The 21,396-nt window shown below is 38.8% G+C and overlaps 7 protein-coding genes and 1 non-coding gene; 3 read left to right on the top strand and 5 right to left on the bottom strand.

Annotated features, from left to right (window-relative positions):
* Nucleotides 1–1,723: 1,723 nt before the first annotated feature.
* On the bottom strand, nucleotides 1,724–1,839 carry FFUJ_scaffold12.rrna8. The gene has a single exon (XR_002792856.1). It is a non-coding gene; the product is annotated as a ribosomal RNA (ribosomal RNA).
* An 891-nt stretch (nucleotides 1,840–2,730) lies between these two features.
* FFUJ_10481 (uncharacterized protein) lies at nucleotides 2,731–3,837 on the top strand (the record flags this gene model as incomplete). Its single annotated transcript, XM_023569270.1, has 1 exon — nucleotides 2,731–3,837. One exon carries the CDS (start codon nucleotides 2,731–2,733, stop codon nucleotides 3,835–3,837), a length of 1,107 nt encoding a protein of 368 aa, XP_023436508.1.
* A 1,022-nt stretch (nucleotides 3,838–4,859) lies between these two features.
* Nucleotides 4,860–6,065, top strand: FFUJ_10480 (uncharacterized protein; the record flags this gene model as incomplete). Its single annotated transcript, XM_023569269.1, has 1 exon — nucleotides 4,860–6,065. One exon carries the CDS (start codon nucleotides 4,860–4,862, stop codon nucleotides 6,063–6,065), a length of 1,206 nt encoding a protein of 401 aa, XP_023436507.1.
* Nucleotides 6,066–6,417: 352 nt separating this feature from the next.
* Nucleotides 6,418–6,689, bottom strand: FFUJ_10479 (uncharacterized protein; the record flags this gene model as incomplete). XM_023569268.1 has 2 exons in its annotated part: nucleotides 6,418–6,578; nucleotides 6,638–6,689. The coding sequence occupies 2 exons, from the start codon at nucleotides 6,687–6,689 to the stop codon at nucleotides 6,418–6,420; spliced, it is 213 nt and encodes a 70-aa protein (XP_023436506.1).
* Nucleotides 6,690–6,769: 80 nt separating this feature from the next.
* FFUJ_10478 (uncharacterized protein) lies at nucleotides 6,770–7,897 on the bottom strand (the record flags this gene model as incomplete). XM_023569267.1 has 6 exons in its annotated part: nucleotides 6,770–7,220; nucleotides 7,270–7,282; nucleotides 7,333–7,360; nucleotides 7,415–7,481; nucleotides 7,540–7,677; nucleotides 7,728–7,897. 6 exons carry the CDS (start codon nucleotides 7,895–7,897, stop codon nucleotides 6,770–6,772), a joined length of 867 nt encoding a protein of 288 aa, XP_023437206.1.
* Nucleotides 7,898–9,534: 1,637 nt separating this feature from the next.
* On the top strand, nucleotides 9,535–11,565 carry FFUJ_10477 (related to calcium-related spray protein; the record flags this gene model as incomplete). The annotated part of the gene is made up of 1 exon (XM_023569266.1): nucleotides 9,535–11,565. The coding sequence occupies one exon, from the start codon at nucleotides 9,535–9,537 to the stop codon at nucleotides 11,563–11,565; it is 2,031 nt and encodes a 676-aa protein (XP_023436505.1).
* Nucleotides 11,566–12,225: 660 nt separating this feature from the next.
* Nucleotides 12,226–14,229, bottom strand: FFUJ_10476 (uncharacterized protein; the record flags this gene model as incomplete). Its single annotated transcript, XM_023569265.1, has 1 exon — nucleotides 12,226–14,229. The coding sequence occupies one exon, from the start codon at nucleotides 14,227–14,229 to the stop codon at nucleotides 12,226–12,228; it is 2,004 nt and encodes a 667-aa protein (XP_023436504.1).
* A 1,098-nt stretch (nucleotides 14,230–15,327) lies between these two features.
* Nucleotides 15,328–15,888, bottom strand: FFUJ_10475 (uncharacterized protein; the record flags this gene model as incomplete). Its single annotated transcript, XM_023569264.1, has 1 exon — nucleotides 15,328–15,888. The coding sequence occupies one exon, from the start codon at nucleotides 15,886–15,888 to the stop codon at nucleotides 15,328–15,330; it is 561 nt and encodes a 186-aa protein (XP_023436503.1).
* Between the last annotated feature and the right edge of the window lie 5,508 nt (nucleotides 15,889–21,396).

Here is a 21,396-nt window from a genome sequence, read left to right as displayed (position 1 = left end):
TGATACCGGCTTCCGCCAACTTGTCTGCAGCAGCTGAAAGAGCGGCCTGACTGGCATTTCGTACCTGATCGTCACTCAGTCTCGGTGCTGACTTTTCTTCTTCGATGTTCCACAGAATGATCTTAGGTGGCTCAGAATTCCCCGAGTCGTCGTATACCTGCTCTTCACTCGAGACGAGCACGTCTGAGCGGTCGGCTCTGAATGCCAGGGCTTCAACTTTGTTTGTATGACCCCTCAGAACTGCAATGGTATCCCAGCTCTGGGTATCGATAATATGGATGACATGGTCGATTCCAAGAGCAAGATATTTTCCATTGCTGCTCAAAGAACCAGTATGTGGCTGCCTTTCAAGGGTAACCTTCTTGGTCTCATCATCCCATTGCTGTTTGCCGTTCTCAGCATATGGGAAAGGGTTTCCTTGAGATGTAGTGAAGTCTTACTTGACGGCGTACCGCCAATCCTTCAGGAACCGGTCACTCGAGTAGCTTGGCATTACTAATTGAGAATGAAAGTTGACACTGGGACTCGTTGAATAATGAAAGTCTTGGGGGCAAAGCTGACATATATATATGACATCTCGCGGGGTTGCTGCCTAAAGTCCTGAGTCACGTGTACGCAGTTCGTTTTTGACCAACAGTGACGAAACAGGCTAACAGGCAATTGTTTCGTTCCACAGGATATTGGCCCGGCTTATGGTTGCTAGAAATGGAAGACATCTGAGGAATGAATTCTCAAACAGCATTTGCTCTAGCGGTGGCAATTTGGCGCTATAAAGGTGTAGTGATTTTTAACAGGCCAACGTAAACGATAGCTGGCAGTTGATTGGTCTACATATAACGTTGCCACTAATGAGAGCCATATTGCCTGCGGTTCCAGGTCAAAGCTATCAGACGGGTGGCGTTCAGGGAAACATCGCTGAGATGAGCGTCCTAGTCATGACAAATACTAGAGGGCGAGGCGGTCTCAACGTACCGATAGCATTTGTCTCAAGGGTTAGGGCGAGGTAGAAACTGATCTTGAGACCACAGTTGAATGTGTCATGTCATTGAAGAGCGTGAAAACGCAGCTTTCGGTCAGCAGCCTGACCCAGTTACTGCACTGGGGAGTCATCAAGAATGGCACAAGGAGAGCCGTTCTTACGCAGACAGATTGGGATGGAAGGGAGACACGATTGCTGGTCCCAGCTCTGAGTGAGTCGATGGTGAGACATGCAAAAGATGGACTATGGTGATGCTCATGTCGATGCTGGCATGATGATCCAGAGAAAGAAGATCGTGTGTAATGTGAATTACAAAAGGGACATGTGGTATGATGGATCGGAGTGAATGTGTGGCCGTTCAATATTCGGGAGTCTCAAGTCAGACAAGATGGCATCGATAACTTTGAAGTATGTCTGGAGGGCATGCTTTTGAACCTTAGATGCGATCAAGATCATGCCTAAGTCGTTGTCGACAAGACAGCTTCTTGTTTGGTTCAACAACAAAAGAGGCAAGGAAAAGGTTCTTTACAGACAAACACTTAGGAGCGGCATAGATCGAAGGGAGGGACCAGTATCAGGGGGATCAGAGGAGCAGATGGCAAGGCGGTAAAATCGAAGCAATAACGGGGAGCTGCGTATTACGCTGACATACGTATTGTCTCGCCACACATATATCGTCCAAGTGATTCAGGTTTTGAATTGAGACCGTTTAAGTACTTGCAAAAATGTAAAATCGGCAAAAATAACATACAACAGCGGGGATTCGCTGATCGTCACCGACCCAACTACTAATCCGCCGGTTAGTGGCTTGACTATGGGAGAGCGGACGGGATCCCGTATTTTCCACTACCTTTGGTCGTATGTATTAGGGAAGGGTGTAGCTACAGTATATGACTGCACTAGATTGTCTCTGGCAAAGTGAGATTTCCAGTATCTGCTTGCAGTACCGAAGAGACTGCATAGCAGAGGTAGCTAACTAGCTAGTGCAGATTTATAAGCTAATTCTGTCTTAGGCAAGTCTTTTCAGTTGGTCTTATCAATGAAGATTCCTGCGATGCAACCTCGTCTTTGTTTGACTCGTGCGTGAGGCATCGCGTCCCTTCATCGACACACGTGTGCTTATCGCATTCATCTCAATAGTCTAGACAAGCCATCTGCCACAGCCGATCCTCAAAAACCTTGAATGAAGCTTGAGTTATTGTCCAAACTAAACCTTCGTGGTTGAACTGATGAATTGGATTGGTCGGTGAAGAATCTCAGGGTGGAACCACGTGGGATGTAGACCAGCTGTAATACGGCTACCCGGGAACTAGTCGTAGATTAGAAGCCTCCGCATGATCAATTCGGCACTTTGCGGGTAATTTTCGCATTGCCCTCGTTAATTCTTATACATCAAGATGTGCCCTGGTCTGGCGGAAAATATTACAGTCATAGCAAGTGTCCATGCTGTCCGTGTTTCTTTGCCTCACCTGCAGGAATCATGAATCTCTCAGGCTACTTTTGTAGCCAGACTGACAAGGACGATATTGAGTATCGACCTCTTCGGCCAACGAGTCCGACGAATGAAGATGACTTGAAGTCCTATGCAACATGCTGTTCTTCACGAAGAAGGCCATGTATAAGAGGCCGGAGGAAGTGGCTGAGTACGTTTCTCGCTGCTTTTGCTGGAGCATGTCTGATCCTGTCGGTTCTTACTCAACTCTTCGTCGCATATACGGACTGACGTCTTGACTAGAATCGCCTTTTTCCTGATGACATTTGTAATCGAGCGGTATGCTGTCTACACCTTCGAAGCTTCTGGCCTTGCCTTGGCCGACCCTATCGAGAAGTACGGTGACGCTATGGAAAGCGCCAAGAGATGGGTTGAAGTCCTGTCGCCTCAAGTTACTCCAGTTATGGTCCATTCTCACAATGACTACCTGAGACCTCGGCCGTTGTTCTCGGCTTTATCTGTTGGCTGTGCTAGTGTCGAAGCCGACGTTTGGCTCAGCAAGAATGGAGAAGATCTCTTGGTCGGCCATCATTGGTGGAATCTCACACCAGAGAGGACCCTAAACTCTCTTTACATTGAACCATTGCTGGGGATCCTCGACTCTTTTAACTCCCCACAGTTCCCGGGTCAGGGACACCGTGCTGGTGTGTTTGCTAGCCATCCAAACAAGACACTGATCCTATTCATCGATGTCAAGGATTACTCAGAGAAGACTTGGCCGGTGGTACTGAAGCACCTGGAACCTTTGAGACAGAAGGGATATCTTTCATATCACCAGAATAGTGGATCAACGCCGGCAGACCAGACATTTCATTCTGGCCCACTGACTGTGGTCGGAACCGGCAATATTGGCAAGAGGCGGGATGTGAATATCGGATCCGATCTACAAAAGTGGCGGCGACACCACGACGTATTTCTCGATGCCTCGTTGGATCTTCTGTCCCACCCTGGATTTTGTGAGAGAAACGATACACTTTGTCGCCAAGTGGAAGAGAATGAGTTTTACACAGCTTCTGTATCTCTCTTCAGAGCTATCGGAACTGTCATCCCATACTTTAGCAAGTCACAACAGGGGAAGCTGGCTAATCAAATTCAACTTGCAAAGAAGTTGAACTTGAAGTCGAGATACTGGGAGCTACCAGGCTGGCCTGTATCCCGAAGAAACTACGTTTGGAGGACACTCAATCATGAAGGGGTTGACTTGATCAACGCTGATGATATAGTCAGTGCAACGACGAAGCAGTGGCACTCTAATTATGCTATAGAAGGTGCATGGGTTCTTGGTATTGCCTCTTGTCTCTTTAGCTTCCTCTTTACTGTCATGTGGTTGGGAAAGAGGATGGTATTTCGTATGATGACCGTTTAGAATGATTAGCTAGTTTAGAATACCCCTTCTCAAGAGAGAAATGCGATCTACAAACTCAAGGTCGATATCAGAGTTTCGGTTGTTATCTACCTGTGCCTTATTGGCCATTGTTTTCGCTAAGTGTCCTCATATTCTAATATCCAGCTAACTGGTAGGTCAAGGGTTTAGGAAATATGTTAGGCGCCCGCCTACTGCTCTGGTGAGATGCGAAGGGTCTTTCTGCTTTTCTGGTGTGTTTTATTCATACGAAGCCTTGGAACTCACGAATGTTGAGTGGGCCGATCAAAGTATTGGGACTAAAAGTCAAGCTTTCTGGAGGACAGATCCTGTCATTTTAGGAACATGGGGCAAGTTACGGCATGTGTTCAACAGCCAAGTCGAGTCAAAGGTATGATCATTTTGGGCGACAGTATTGTCCTTCCTAGAAAATGCCTTACCAGACCGCAAGATGCCCCATGGAAGCACGGACAGGACCGATGCTGGGCAATTTGCCGCCTTAACCGCTTGGGGGCTTGGCGCATCTCCAGCAGACGCCAAACGTCAATAACAAACAAGCCTGATACACAGCGTCTGCATCTGAAACCATAACTCAGAAGTTACAGGCTCACTACAAACCAATGAGTTCTTCATTGGAGATTCTGACAGATGGTGGCAACACCGAATATGCAGTGTTCCATTGGACATGACGACGCTTCTGTTCTAAAAATACCAATCCTTGCATCTTCATTCGCAACGGCCCAAACGCCAAGACAGCAATGACCAGAGAGAAGAGGGCCAAGCGTCGCTCAAGCCTCCGCAGACAATACGTGGCATCACTCAGTCTTGTGAGGCTGTGCTCGTGATAATCCACATTTCTCAGTCTCAGGGTTTCCGATTGGGTTTGGTCAGGAGGGTTGATGGAGACGTCAACTGTGGCTGGGAAGACCATCTTTGCCTCCGCCTCGGCAGTTGACATATATAAGCTGCTTCCCGACAGATGAAGCAGAATCTGTTTCTTGATATTCAAAATATCTTCAATCAAAATGACTTACTACGGCCACAACGTCAACTTCCAGCAGCAGAACCCTGGGTATAACCAGGATGGCCCCGGCCAGGGCGGATATGGCGGTGACGATCAACGTCGCAATGACCAAGGCGGCTATCAACAAGGCGGTCCTCAGCAGTACGGTCAACAACAAGGAGGCTACCAACAGGGTGGTCCTCAACAAGGCGGTTATCAGCAAGACCGCCCAGGTCTCTCGCAATCTTACTACTCCGAGTCCTCTCAGTATCCTCCTGGTGGACAGTCTGGACCTGGTCAATACCAACAGGGCCCTCCTGCATATAACCAAGGACCTCAAGGCCAGTTTGATGGCGGCGATGGTCCCGACGGTGAGCGTGGTGTGATGGGAGCCCTTGCCGGCGGTGCAGCTGGAGCTTTCGGTGGTCACAAGATGGGCGGAGTCACTGGACACAGCAAGACCAGCACCATCGTCGGAGCTTTGGCTGGTGCTTTCGGCGGTCACAAGCTGCAAGACGCCGCTGGAGACTGGAAGGATGAGAGAGACGAGAAGAAGGAAGAGGAGAAGCGACGAAAAGAGGAAGAGAAGAGACGCGAGGAGGAGGAAGAGAGGAGGCGAAAGGAGCGCCGCGACGATGATCGTTATGAATCTCACCATCGTCGCCGCAGCCGCAGCCGGAGCCGAAGCCGAAGCTCTTCTCGTGGCTCCAACCGACGTCGTGGTGGCCACTACGCCGGTAACTTCACCGCCTCATCTCGAGATATCAGACTCGATGCTCACGGCGACTACGTTCTGCACGCCTCTTGTAAGCGCGAGGACGGAGACTACCAGCACACATCCATTTCCCTCGACAAGGTCCTCGAAAACGACAGGGGAAGCTTCCGCTGGTCCGCAGGTGGCCATCACGGTAGCTCTTCTTCCGTTACAGTCCAGCAAGGCGATACCCTTCGAGGCATCGCAGCTCGATTCAATTGCTCCTTTGAGGAGATTGCTCGACATAACGGCATCAACAACCCTGATCTGATCTATCCTGGGCAGACACTCCAGGTGCCTGGTGGTGGTCGCCATGGTGGCGGTGGATTCGGATCTTCCGCCCGACATGTTCGTCTGGTGGATGGAGGTCAGAGACTTGAGGGTGAGCTGTCTCGTGACGGAGACTGGGTGCTTAGCTCGATCATTCTTGATGAGAGAATCAGAAACTTCAACGGCACCTTGGAGCTTGTCTAGGTTAGAAGTTGGGGCGTGTAAAATAGCAACTAGAAAGCGCATAATATCATAAAAGACTGTTTACTCTTACACTATGCTTAGGCTCCTCAGTACCAGGAAAATGTGAGAGTGTAGCCTGTAAAAACCCGTAGTTGGCTTTCTGATCTGGATAGCCAACGGGAGGCAAGAAATTATAAGACCTGAGAAGAGTATGCTAAATCCAACTCAGTAAATAATCCTAAGCTTATGCTAAAATGCCTAAGTCTTTTTATAACTCAGGACAAAGGTCCTAGGTTTTCTTGCCTATTGTTTATCGCCATGTGCAGTACCAGTTCCCAAAACCAACAATGCCTGCCAGGCGACTATGAGACGCTCACTTATGTTCGGTCTCAGGCTTTCGGCCCCAGACAAAGCGAACCTTGAAGTAAGGGTGAAGTTTCTTGTTCCGAAGATCCTTTCGCACCTGCATCAGGAAAATCTGATATTCCTCAGCCGGCCACTTCAGAACTTCATGCCAAATCATTTGCGAATATCCTAGGGAGCAAAGGTCAGCCTTCGTTGAACAGTCTAATTTCATCTGCTTACAGCCTTACCAACAAGGTCGGATTCCAGACTGAGCTTCGCATACTGGCCGATCTCCGCCATCTTAGGGTCCTTGGGCCATGAACCGAATGGTATCTGTTCAGGTGCGATTGTTTAGTATGCGTAGAATACTATTGTGACTCTTAACTTGCCTTGTAGAAGGTTTCTTGGATATCCACGAAGCCAGCTTCTTTCATAGCCTTCATTTGAAGATCTTCCGTGAGGACAGACAAAGAGCATCCAGTGGCTTTGCCTCCCTCGATGAACATCTTATCCCAGGTTCCTCCTAGCGCAGTTGATCCGTCATCTGTTACGGTTCCATCGTCGCTATGTGTCATTGGTTCTGACTCACAGGGCTCTACCCAGCCTCCTGGCTTGACTGCATTGTATGCCTCCTTGAAGAGAGCGGTCCAGTCTCTGATAGCACCAAACAAGTAACGCATATGCACAAAGTCAAAGGTATTTGCGTCCCAAGTCCAAGGCTTAGTGCAGTCATCGATCTCAAACTTGAGATTAGGAGGTACCCAGTCTGGCTGTACGGCGGATAAATCTGTACCGATGACAGCGGTATTGGGGTGTTCATCAGCATAGTCTCTGGTGAGTTTAGTTAGTGGAGATAACATGGGAGATAAATGGTACAAACATCGCCCAAATTCCTAAGAAACCGATTAGCATCTTGTATTTCTGTTGACTAGCTGTGACCTACCTGTTCCCGTTCCAACATCTAGCACTTTCTGTATAACGAAGTGTCAGCCCTGCAAATATTCTATTCAGCGATGGCACCGTACCTGAACATCGTCCTTTACAGGTGCCAGATACAGCTTATCGTCAGTAAGCAGTGTCAAGAAGTGGTGCCTAGATGCAATCAGTAGCTACTCTGTGCCTGAGGGGGTGCCGAGCAATATTCATTTACATCAGATCAAAGTTCTCGAGAGTTTGTTCGTCAGTGGGAATGGGATAGCTACTATCATGGTAGGTAGAATGGTACGACCTTCCCTTGAACTTTCGATACTCTAAAATACTTGAAGCAACAGATGCTGTCGATGAGTCACTGCAAAAGTCAGCTATGGTTCAACGTCAATCCCCCCACAGAAATCATACACTCCTGTGCTCAATGCCGAATCATCGTCGATTACTGTTTCTTGTTCAGGTTGGTGGGGAGCAGCTGGCGCAAGTGGTTGCTCTGGGGTATTTACATCTGCAACTGGTGGAGATGTCTGAGTAGCCTGTTCAGACGATGTGACTGGTACAGTTGCAGGAGGAGATGACATGGCACTGTGATTTTTGGCGTAGCGCTTGATTGGAACAAATTTCTCAGATGAGTGAGAAAAGCCAAGTGAGGAGAACGTTCAGCGTTTTGTAGGGAACACGCCATGCTGGTTGTTGGTCGTGCAGATGCTGAAGATATGCGCCGAGGCATGATGGCAGTTGCTGATTGGGCATATCGTCCAGGGATATCGCGTAAAGTATCCGATAACTCAATCAGGCAGTTCGCGTAGAGTGTTTTTCTAGGTAAGGATGCTTGTTTGGATAAATGCCCTTTTTCCGTGCAGTCCGGGGCTACTTTGGCAGAACGTGTCCCATCGAGACCGCAGCCAAAGCCGGAGAAAGACCCTGATTTGGGATTTTACCTCAACACAATGTGAAATTGTGCGGCAAAACTTTATGATCCCTCATTTTCGCACCGAAGTAATCCATGATTCTCTTCAACGCTCATAAAATGTTTCATAATCGTGCGATTCAATTGTGTATTCCTTTCAGTAGGTATTCGTTGAATGTCCCCATCGGCGTTGTGAACTCAATTCGCACCTCACTAATGTCAAAGTAAACTTAATTACTTATTGCCACTTACTTAATAATGAAACCTCCTATATGTAAGATAACCAGGTGACAGCCCTATGACTATTCTTCCTTGGTAGCTTGCGGAAATAGGTGTTCTGTTTTTTGAACCAATGCAGGGTAGGAGAGTCATCATGTAGGTCGCACTGGTCATGCCAATGCAAGGCAAGCTACCACCAGTCCGGCGCATTCTAACAGCAGCACGGGCAGTGCAGCAGCGCGGTACCCACCATTTTAGGGCACTCCTCCAATGACCCCACTGTATTTCCATCGACGTTTAGGGACCTTCCACTAATAGCGTGGAGCCCAAGGCAGTCTACCCACCATTTTTTAGTTGCTCAGCTCAGATGTGGCATACATGACGTACGCTTAGAGTCAATGGAGAGTAGGCGGGGATAAGATGAGGGCAAAGATGCGGGCAAAACAAGCTTATCGCGGTGCTCATGTAGAACGCATCGCGCTACCAACATTTCTCACATTATTACTCACCCATCTCAATCAACAAGATCGAGTAAATACGAGGAGATTCGGTCGGAAATACCATGATGCGGGATAATCTGATGTCGCATGCGTCAGTGATTGGCAAAGACCTCGTATCGACGTCCAATTTTAACATGCTTGCGGACGAGAAACGCACCAATTGTAGAGCCAGACGAGCTCAAGTCTCCGCTTTTGGCGTGTTTCCCCTCGTTAGCTTATTTCTAATTTCCCATGCCAACCCCGTCGAGTCCAGTCCATCCCGTCTTTGTTTCTCCATCCGACAGACTTCAATTGTCAACTTGATCGCTTCCATCACTGAAGCATCTTCGATAGTCCCGGCATAGTTTGGCTCAACAGTGTCCGACACTCTCGCTTCATTTTCCGGACCTGAACGCCATTTGAACTTACCCGCGTCAGCCGAAAGTCTGTCATCGCGCGCATCATCGAAACATCAACAATGGTGATTCACAGTGTCGCATTTTACTGTCGCATATAATCCAACAGCCGCAAGTCCAATTCAAGGCGCGCAGGCGCATCTAACTACCGCGTCAATTTCAGCGGTAGCCGACCGCATTAATCCACCGCAATCATGAAGCTATTCACAGCATCTCTCATCTTATTCTCATGGCTCGCCCAATTTCCCGCCGCAATGGCCGGCAGGGTTCTTGAGTCAAAATCGCTCAACAGTTGTCAGCAAGGTTCCCTATTGACTGCCAGTCTCTTTCACGTTGTCGTCACACCAAACAACTCATTGGCCACCGTTAACGTGAATGCCCTGGCGTCTATTCAAGGCTATGTAAACTTTGATGTTACACTCGAAGCCTATGGGCATCAATTCATTCACGAGGTCGTCGATCCTTGCAAAACTAGCTTCGACCTGTCGAGTCTATGTCCTATGGCACCCGGTGATATCGACATCAAGTTCAACTTCCCAATTGGCAATGCCTTGGATCAGATTCCCGGCATCGCGTATGGCATTCCTGACCTGGATGCCACCGTGCGCGCATATATCAACATGACCTCCACGGGCGAGAGTATTGCATGTGTCGAGGCTGATTTCTCCACTGGTAAGACCGTCGAGCAACTCTCAGTCAAATGGGTCACTGCCATCATCATTGGAATTGGCCTTGTTTCTTCAGCACTCATTTCGCTAGCCGGCTACGGCAATGCAGCTGCTCATCTTGCCGCCAACACTTTGTCACTCTTTGCCTACTTCCAGGCCCAGGCTATCATCGGACTTACCGCTGTTACCATGCCACCCATCGTGGATGCTTGGACGCAGAACTTCCAGTGGTCTATGGGTATCATCCGAATGGGCTGGATGCAAGATATCTTCACTTGGTATGACCGTGCTACAGGGGGTAAGCCAGCCCGTCTCTTTGACAATCTCGCCACTGCTTCGGTCCAGGTTGTGAAAAGGTCTTTGGAAAGCATTCCTGGTGCTGCAGCTCTGATTCGTCGTGACTTCGCCTTCTCGAAACGAGGCAATATTGAACTCGAAACCGGCTCATATCTGGTCTACGGCATCCAGCGCGTGGCATTCCGCTCACATATTGAGACAACGAATCTCTTCCTAACCGCCATTGTCTTCTTCGGTATTTTTACTGTCTTCGCCTGCATCCTAGTCTTCCTTTTCAAGCTCGTCCTCGACCTGTGTGCAAAGCAGGCTTGGATCAAGCGTGAGCGCTTCCTCGAATTCCGAACTGAATGGCGTACCATCCTGAAGGGAATTCTGCTGAGACTCACCTTCATGGGCTTCCCTCCCATCACTATCCTCTGCCTCTGGGAGTTCACGCAGGTTGACTCAGCTGCGCACGTTGTCCTCGCAGTCTTCTTCTTTTTCACAGTTCTGCTCACCCTCGCCGCGGCAGCTTTGAAGATCGTCACACTCGCGAGGCACAACAACCCGGTCGTTAGTCTATACTCGAATTCGCGAATCCTCAACAAATGGGGATTCTTGTACATCCAGTATCGAGCTACAGGCTACTACTTTATCGTGCCCCAGCTTGCTTACATCTTCGTCAAGGGCATGTTTGTCGCTCTGAGTCAGAAGAGCGGCGTTACCCAGGCAGTCGCCCTAATTCTCATCGAAGCCGCTGCTCTCATCGCCACCAGCGTCATGCGTCCCTTCATGGACAAGAGCACGAACTCCTTCAACATTGCCATCTTTGTTCTCAACTTCCTTAACGCCATCTGTCTCTTCATCTTCACCAATGTTCTCGGCATGCCTCGAATGGGTCCCTCCGTCACTGGCCTCGTTCTCTTCGTCGCCAACGCCGCTTTCTCCCTGATCCTGCTGCTTATGATCATTATATCGAGTGCCCTTGTCTTCTGGCGAAAGAACCCAGATGCACGATACCAATTCATGGCTGATGACAGAGCTTCGTTCATGAAGTCCAGGTCGTCCACACAGATCGATACCATGACACAGCTCGACGCGTTGGCTGCCACCGCCCGCGGAGACCCAACAGCTCGCTCTCGCCCTGTATCGAGATCTTCGTCAGAGCTCGCAGCGCCTGCATTTCCCAATGCCGAGGCCAAGCATACTTCGACTTCGACTCTATCTTCAAGGAGCCCGCATAAAGACTCACAAATAGATGTCAGGGAAACAGAGCGGTAGAGTGTTTTCATTGACGTACGATGATTCTTTGTCAGACGGAATAAGATAAATTTACACTGTTTTATATTGTAATCATTACCTGCCCCTTTGAGGTAGGATTTGAACATTTCTTGCAAAAATCTCGTTTGAGGAGTTAATATTGTATTTTTTTTAAGCTGACCAACTTGTACATGAGATAAGGTGTGTAGTGATTATAAATTTCAGTGAGATGAAACCATAGATTATGACGGTTTTGTTTTTCTCCACGGGTTACTCAGTTAAGTGCTGCCTATAAGGTCTAGCTTTAGGCTGTAAATATAGGTGATGATTGATCCTCCACGGTTTACAATGCCTCCAATGCATCCACCAAGACGACTTAACTTCGTATGTCAAATTACAAGGTTCTGGCTTTCGATAGTACCACGTTCGATCATCCTGCCAGATACATTAGCGGCATCGGTGTAGACCCTTTGAAGGGCGGTAAAAGAGTCATAATCTAGGTTTTCATCTGAGCGGCATTCGTTTATGCTGTAGCCTTTGGCCAGAGAATTATTATCATTAGTTCTATCAGGTTACTATACTCCCGTATTTTATCCACGATTATGATATCCCAGCCTATTCCATATTATCCTTTATGCTCTATTGTGTCCCTCTAAATCTTTATGCATGTGTACCTCCTTTTTAGCTGATCCATTCTGCCTTAATTCCTAAATCATTCTCCTGAATGAACCTCGCCCTCCTTTTGTCTCTTTTCTCCCTTTTCGCTCTCCAGAATGCGTCATCGTCGTCATCATCAGTGCTATCTTCCTCGACGGCAACACTGGTACGGGGAATATTAGATCTATTGTTGTCCCAGTTACTGAGAGACATTGTTTCGTCGTTCTTGGTTGCCTTTGCCGAAAGTGTTTGGTTCACAGCTTTGGAAACTGGTCTGTAACGACTTGGAAGACCTATGGTGTTGCGTTCTGACGGTGCCACTGACGCTGCATATCCACCGGGTTGCTGATAAACAGATCTGGCGTAATTTGAGGGTGCGTAGTTCGACTTCGCATAGATCGAAGGCGCGTACTGAGACGGCGCATACGTCGACCCGGCACCGGGCGGCCCCATGTTCATGACTGGCTGCTGAGATGAAAAAGCATTCCAGGATTGGTTGCTTCTCTGGTTCATAGTCGCCATGGATCTCAGAACCTCAGTCTGAGCCTGCAAGAAGTTGAACATCTCTTGATTGGAATGTAGTGGGGGCAGCTGAGGGACAGCAACTGGAGTTTGAGGCCTGGAGAAGGCCATCGGGGTCTGCGCCCCTGGCAAGCCAAAAGAATGCGCTATTCCGACCGGTTGTGCCGTTGCGTGACCCCAATTGAAAGCCTCGTTGGTGTCGGGCAGAGGTTGGAAGCCGGTGCTTGGGAGCACACGACGAGCCTTCTTAGCGCGCTCTTCGCTCGCTATCACGCCGACCAAACCACCTGGGATGATTTGCTGGTTGTTCATAGGCCAGGCGGTTTGTGGGGGTCCTGGGTAGATATCTTGCGGAAGCCTCCTTGCAAATTCGGGCATTGGTATCCGTGAGTTTTGTCTGATGTTGTTAATTGGTAGGAGCTGCGAGATGGACTCTCCCCTCATGTGACCGAAGTTAATGACGGATGGAGCTTTGCTGCCTGATCTTCGCTGGATCTGCAGCTGTGCTAAAGGCACATCTTCATCTTCATCTTCGTTGTCATGCCTTGGGACGAGATCTTCTCGCAAACCTTGAAAAGCCTTAAACGACTTCATGGACCACGACGAAGAGATGCGCGAGTGAGAGTGCAATGGTGGGAGATCAGGCCCATTTGTACTCTTCATCATCTGTTGTCGATAACCGCCATCGAGATACGCCTGCTGCTTCTTACGCTGCGCTTTCTGTCTGTTCACAGCCTCGGTATCGTCTATACACTCGTAGTCGACTTTGTCGTCTTCCTCTTCTTCACCGCCGTAGAAGCGCCTCTCAGCTTCTTCTCGGGCTTTGCGCTTTTGGAGAGCTTCGAACTCGGCCGCTGTCATGACCTTGGCGTGGCTGATTCGAGATGTCGGAGGAGGTCGTGGAAGGTGTGCTTCTACCTCGCCAGCTTCGGGCACTGAGTCAAGTGGCGGAACATATAGATCGGCGAGATCTTCAAGACCTTCATGGATCTGGTATATTGGCCTTGGCCTTGTCGTTGGAATACGGGAGGGTGAAAAGAAGGGCTCTGAATCTGCAGAGTCCGGTGTATTTAGGCTTTCATCATTGATGAATGGCCACCGTGGAGTATGGCCGGCTGTTGGGCCAATCAGTTGCTCGAATTCGGAGAAGTCCTGCTCTGTTCGATCGTTTTGGTTGTCTTGAGTATTCCAAGCCTGCGAGTAATGCTCAATGATGCCAGCGTTAGACGAGAATCTCAACGTTGATGGATCACTTGGTGTAGTTGGAGAAACGGCCTGAGCGTCGCTTGAGGTGCGGACATTTGTGTCAATCGGTTCAAAGTACGTTCCCGATTTAATGAGCGGTCGAATCTTAGCGAAGTCTAGATCGAGAGGACTGGTTCGATGCAGAGTCGACGCCGTAACATCCATGCTACGACCTTGAGCATGGCCCTGTCGGCTTGACAACGACAGCGATTGAGTACCATCATGGTTCAAATGAGTGTGTGGTATCGTGCTCAAAGACATGAAGGGCAGATGTCGCTCAAGCGCGAGTAAGAACAGGATGATCATAGGACCAATGCTAATGGGGAGATCGCCAGTCGCTGAAGAATTATCTTCAATGTGCCATCGTTGCCAAGACACCCCTTGGCTCAGTATCCTCCCTTAAAGGGATGGTGTCTGCCATGGAGAGCTTCAATGTCTCAGCCTTGAAGGGAGTGAGTCTCCCTTGAGTACAAAGGTGGAGAGCATTCTTAAAATAAACATCACCGCTTCTCAAAACCTTGAAATCAACTTTAAGTTCTTGTTCTTCTTGAATTGGCTCTACCCGTATAGATAATCACGAAGCATATATACCCACCGTAGCAACTCCCTGAACGTTTGGGCAGCCCAGCTCATAAGGCGTAAGATGAGTCTCTCAATTGATAGCGCCAACGGTGGCCATATGAATAAAGTGTTTCACGACGCACAAAATAGCCTTATCACATGAGGCTATCTGCAGGCAGTGTTCTTCGCGACATCATTGACTGTGTCAGCGATCTACTCGTCGAACTGGACCCGACCGGTATATCCCGCTTCTATGACCGCGAGAAGACGGAATCTCCGATGCAGGGACGGAGGAATGCGCTAAATTCCAATTTAGCATAAACAATTGCCGGTATGGTCTAAACGGCAACCATTCTGAGCCAGCTCGTAATAAACCATGATGGTATTCGAGAAAACCTCTCAGGGGTCTAAGAACAAAGGCGATATGCAATAATATGCCAGTCGTCGTGCCGACGGCATAACGCCAAGAAAGATGTTTTAAACTCAAGGCTACGGTAGATAATTGCCGAGGACACTATATTAAAGTTTACTGAAACAAGCGATTGTAACATGGGAAATTACAAAGATGTCATTGCTAAATGACCTTCCTGAAAACGGTCAGTTAGAGATGTCTTAAAGTTAAAGCGATTGCTCAATTGGCCAGACCGCCGCATGGACTCGTGTGATGAGAATTTTATAGACTCAGGTAAATTCGCACTAACATCCGAATCAACCCTATTTTCTATCTTGACAGCGGCATCTCGTTGCTTCCCTCAGACTATCTCACATCGTCCTCGTTTACGCCCATGGTGAAGATGCTCACTTGCAGACCCTCTCGAAGGTCTCGTTCAACTTTCCACCGCAGTTCTGAATTTGCTGAGCCTCATACTCAAGACTAGCATAGATCTGACATCCTTCACCACCCATGATCCTGCCAGTCTCCTCGCTGCCTCCGTACTTGAGAACCCTGGCAGCCATTCCGGCAGCAACGGCCTGGTTCCTGGTGGGGTCATTCAAAGCCGTGCCATTGTTGAACTTGGCTGCTCCTGCAACTGCAGCGTAGCCTAGACGACGAGCGTAGAGAAAGCTGATCTGCTCGTCGATGGCATCGATGAATTTGCGCGCACATGCCAGAGCTTCGTCAGGATCAGTGGACCTGCAGGCTGATGCAGCAACAGGAACATCGTTGAGACAGGTGACGTTGTATGGATATGTTGTGCTGTGAGCTGATAAAGGAGAGCCTGGGTAGTTATGCGCTGTGGCGTTGATAGACGGCTTCTCAATGCATCTTGCGATCTTTGCAGATGATAGGTGACAGGAACCTGCAGCTGCAGCTGTGCAGAGCAAGAGGATAGTGTAAAGAGGCGATGTTAAATGCATGGCTGTTGTTTAGGATAAGTGAGAGAAAGAAAGGTAAAAAGAAAAGGAAAGAGGTAAAAGAAAAGAAAAGAGATATAAATAGAAAGGTAAAAAGAAATTATAAAGTTAATAATATTAATATATATATATACTTATAATTATCTTTTTTACTTTCTTAAAAGATTTAACTTTTATATATATATAAATATAAAACTTTATTATTTTATTTTTTATATTTATAATAGTTAGTTTTTAACTATATATAAATTAAGCTATATTTAGGTTTATTATTAATAGATTATATAAGGTATAATATTAAGTAGTTATTAAAATATTATATTTTTATTATAATAGATTAATAATAGCTAGATAGGCATAATAATATTATATTAACTAAAGCTTAAAGAGAAAAAATTCCTTAAAGAGAGGTTTTTTAAGGAAATTCTATAAAGTCTTAAAATTATATAACCTAAAAACTAAGCTAACTATTTATTCTAAAATACTATTATAATTATCTTTCTTTCCTTATTTAGCTATTTTTAGCTAAAATAATAGTAAAATTAAATTATATAATTGTTAATAGGCTTTTATTATTATATATTTACTTATAGTAATTAATTCTTTATTTAGGTTTATATAAAGATAATAACTTATATTTTAGCTATTTTATATATAAAACGTATTATAAATCTATAGATAGCCTTATTATAATATCTTATAGCTTTATATAATTTATACTTTTTAACTTATAATTAACCTTTTAATTTTTTAGGCTTTATTAAACTTTATAAGGCTTTTAATTTTTTTTAAACTATAAGTATTTAATTTTTTTTATTTTTTATATAACCTTTTTAGCTTATATACCTTTCTCTTTATTTATATCCTTAGTTTTTAATCTTTTACCTTTTAACTTTTTAATAAATTTATTTTAATTTTTTTATAATAGTTAATAAAGAATTTATTCTTATTTTTAAAATACCTAATAAGGCTAAAAAGCTTAAAATAGTTATATTCTTTAAGCCTTCTAATTATATTATAGGTTATTAAATTTATATATATTATATTTATATTTATAAAAATAATCTTTAAGTATTATTCATTAATAAAAATTTTAATAATCTTTTTTATTTTCTTTAATTTAATTATTATATCTTTAATAATTTTAATTTCTTTTATTTTATTAAATATAATTATAGTAAAAAGTATTATAAACTATATATTTTTTTTTATAGTTTTTTTTTATATTTTATTATTAATTTAATTATAGTCTTTTTATTATAATAAAAAATAACTTTAAAGATATAATAAAGGCCTTAAAGTTTAAAATTATTTTAATTATTATTTATATTATTAATTAATTATAATAATTTATTATTTATATTTATTATAAGATTAAATATACCTTTTTTTAGCTTTTAATTTCCTTTTATTACTTAAAGGAGATTTATATATTAATTTATAAATTTAAAGGTATTAATACTTTTTTAATAAATCTTTATTTTTTTTTTAATATTACTGTCCTTTTTATTAATATTTTTTAATATAAAAGGCTAAAACCTTTTTATATTATTATTATAGCTTATTATTATATTTAATAAATATATCTGTATAATACCTTTTTAATTTTTATTATAAATTTTAATATTATATTTATATTATTTTTTATTAATATCTTTAATTTTTTAAAATTTAAATTATATATAAAATTAATTAAACTTTTTAATTAAAAAAAGTAAATTTTAATTTTATAATTTAAAGAATTATTAACTTAATATTTTATTAATAATTTTAAATAATATTAAAAAGTAATCTTTATAATATTATAATATATCTTAAAATTCTTTTTTTATTTAACTTTTATTTAAATAAAAATCTCTTTAAGGGTTTTATTTTTATTATAATTCTAGCTTTTACTTTAAATTTAATAGTAATAAAATTAATTATAAGCCTAATTCTCTCTATAAGGCTATCCTTTAATATAAGGTTTTTTTAAGGTAATTATAATTATAACTATAAAAAGTAAGTACTTTTAATTAAAATAAAAGATTAATAGCTATATTTCCTTAAGAAATTAAAAAGGTTATAAAGGTAAAAATCTAAATAATTTTATTAATAAAGTTATTATTAAAAATTTATTATTATTTAAATAAATTTATAATAATTAAAATAAAAGCTATTTTATTAAAAAATTTAAGTAATAATTTAAATTTAAGCTATTGAAAATTTAAATCTATATAAAGAAAGGATTAATTAATTTAAAAGTAATTAAATAAATTAATTAAAAGAAATATAAAAGGTAAAATTAAAAGTAAAAATTAAAAGTAATTAATAGTTTTTAAAGAAATAGATTTAAATAAAAGAAAATTTATTTATAATTAGTTTTACTTTTTTTAATTCTTTAAGTATTTTAATTATTTTAATTTTTAGACTTTAATATATTATTTTTTTATAGTTTTTCTCTCTTTTATAGTATTTATTTTATTTATAATTATAACCTTTTTCTTTTTTATTTAATTTGAAGCTTTTTTTAAATAATAATAATTTAAAGGATATTTTTTATATTTATAGTAATAATCTATTAATTATATTCTATAGGCTATTTTTTTTATTTTATTAAATAATATATTTTTTTTAAACTTCTTTTGTTTTTTAATTTTTTTTACTTTTTATTAATTATCTTTTTCTTTAAAGTTTAATATTAATAGAGAATTATTAATTTTTTAATACTTTATTTAATATAACTTAAAAAGGCTTATATAAAAGATATTATAAAGTTATATATATTAATTTAAAAAGGCTAATTTATATATCTATAGCCTAATTTTTTTAATAATCTTAAAGAAATTAAAAAATTAAAAAATTCATTCTTTTTTTTTTCTTTAAGTTTAAGGTTTCTAATTAATAATATAATTAATTATTTTTATTTAAAACTTATTTTTTAATACTTAAAGTTAAAGTATTTAATTTATCTTTTAATAGTATTTTATTAATATACTATAAATCTATTTTTTAGCTTTTATAGCTTTTAAATCCTTTATTTTACTTTTAAGATCTCTTTTTAAAAGTTATTATTTTTAATAGTAATATAAAAATTAAAGTTAAACTCTATAAAGGCCTTATTTAATATTATACTTATAGTAATATTAATTACTAAATTATAAATAAATTGTATAATTTAAAGAAATTTTAATTAAATATTATAATTTTTATTAATTAAGCTCTTTAAGTAATAACCTAAAGTTTAATTTATTTATTTTATTTATTTATTAATTTAAAGATAAAATATTATAAATAGTTTTTATTTAACTTTAAAGTAATAATAAAGTTTTAATTAAAATATATTTATAAAAATTAATTCTCTATTTAAAATAATACCTTTTAATATATTAAATTATAGCTTTATTTCTTTATAAAAAAGCTTAATAAATTTAAATATAATAATCTTTATAAAAATAAATATAAATTATATAAATTTTATTAACTTACTAATTATTATAAAGATTATATTAATTTATTAGCTTTTAAAGATTATTAATAATAATTTTATAATAAAGTTTATAAAGATTTCTTTAAAAAAATAAAAAAAAATTAATAAATTTTTAAGCTTTCTATAAGGTTAATATCTCTTTAATATAGTCTTTTAGTAAATATTATATATAATTATATAATATTTTATATTAATTTTTAGGCCTTTTTAATAAAACTTTCTTTAAATTAGCTTTTAAATCTTTTTAGCTTTAAAATAATTTATTAAAATATTACTATAATATAATTATAATATCTTTTATTTTAAATTAAGTTTTAATAATATATAAAGCCTTTTTTTTATATAAAAAGGGTTATTTTTTATTATTTATTTTTAAAAACTTTCTTTTTTATTTATTTAAAATATTTTAATTTTTTAATTAAATATTAATTTATTTTTTATTTAAATTAACTTAATAACTTTAATTATTAATTTTAATATATTATAAAATTATATATTAATATTAAATTTTTAATTTAAATTATTTATATTATTTAATAGTAAAGTTAAATTAATTTTAATATTTAAAGACTTTTTTTTTAATTTAAATTTATTTTAAGTTTAAAGTAAAATTACTTTTTTTTTAAGTATTTTATTTAATTTCCTTTTATATTATTAATATTTTATTAATATTAATATTTTAATTATTTTTATCTTTAAGGAATTAATTAATTTTAATTTATAATAGCTTTTTTTTTATTTTTTAAGGATTTTAAAGAGATATTAATAAAATTATTTGTCTTTTTTTTATATTTAATAATAAAGTTATATATTATTAAATATAAGTATTATTTAATTTATTTTTTATTTAATTTAATATTTTTTATAAATAATTAAAAGTTTTAATAATTACTTAAAATCTCTATTTATTTTAATAACTTTTTCAGGTAATACTATTAATACTTAAATAACTTTATAATAATTATTATCTTTTAATTTAATATATTATATAACCTTTTAATATTATTAAACTTTTAAAATTAAAATATTATAAAGTAATAATTTCTTTTATTATTTAATTAAAATAAAATATTAATTATAATATAATTTAATATATTTATTTTAATATAAATTTATCTTTTAAAATTAAAATACTTTAAAAATTAAAGCCTTTTTTAAATTTAATAATAAAGGCTTAAAAATATTTAGATTTTTTAATTATTTAATTTTATAGCTTTTAATTTCTTTTTATTTTAATTTCTTTTTAATAAAATAATTAAAAAAACTATAATCTTAAAGTAATTATAAATAAACTTTTAATAAAAATTATAAAATTCTAAAAATACTTATATTTCTTTATATATTATTAATTTATATTATTTAATAATAATATAAATTTTAATTTAATTTATTTTTATTTTCTTAATAATTAAAATAAATTTTAAAAATTTAATTTTATTTTAATAAAAGAAATACTAAAAGAGTTTTATATAATTTAATAGCTTTTATTTATTTTAGGATTTATATAAAATAATTTATATATTTTTTTTAATTTTAAAGAATATTAAAATATTATTAAAATAAATAATATAAATCATATTTATAAGTCCTTAATAGGCCTAATAGATATAATATTAAAATATAATAGATATATTAATTAATTCAAATAATATAATTATATACTTTAATTAACTATATTTAGTTTTAAATATATTTTTTTTTTAAATATAAATTTAATAATATATATCTTTAATATTAACCTTAAAGAAATACTTTACTTTTTAAATTTAATTTATAATCTTTAAAATTAAAAGTAAAAAATATTAATTTTTAATAGTAATTATATTTAGGCCTTAATAATTAATATAAAGGTAAAAAATTTTTTTAATATAAATAAAATAAATAATTTAATAAGGCTTTTAAAGAGATAGATTTATTTACTTTTAAGTTTTTTATATATATTTATAAAGTTCTTTTAATTTAGTCTATAATAATAAGTATATAAATTTATAAAAAAGTTTTTTTTTAATTATATTAATAATATAATTTATTTTTTTAAAGTT

The sequence above is a fragment of the Fusarium fujikuroi genome, chromosome FFUJ_chr10 (genome assembly GCF_900079805.1).
Source record: "Fusarium fujikuroi IMI 58289 draft genome, chromosome FFUJ_chr10".
In the NCBI taxonomy this organism is placed as follows: Eukaryota; Fungi; Ascomycota; class Sordariomycetes; order Hypocreales; family Nectriaceae; genus Fusarium; species Fusarium fujikuroi.
This window is presented reverse-complemented; position numbering and strand designations above follow the sequence as displayed.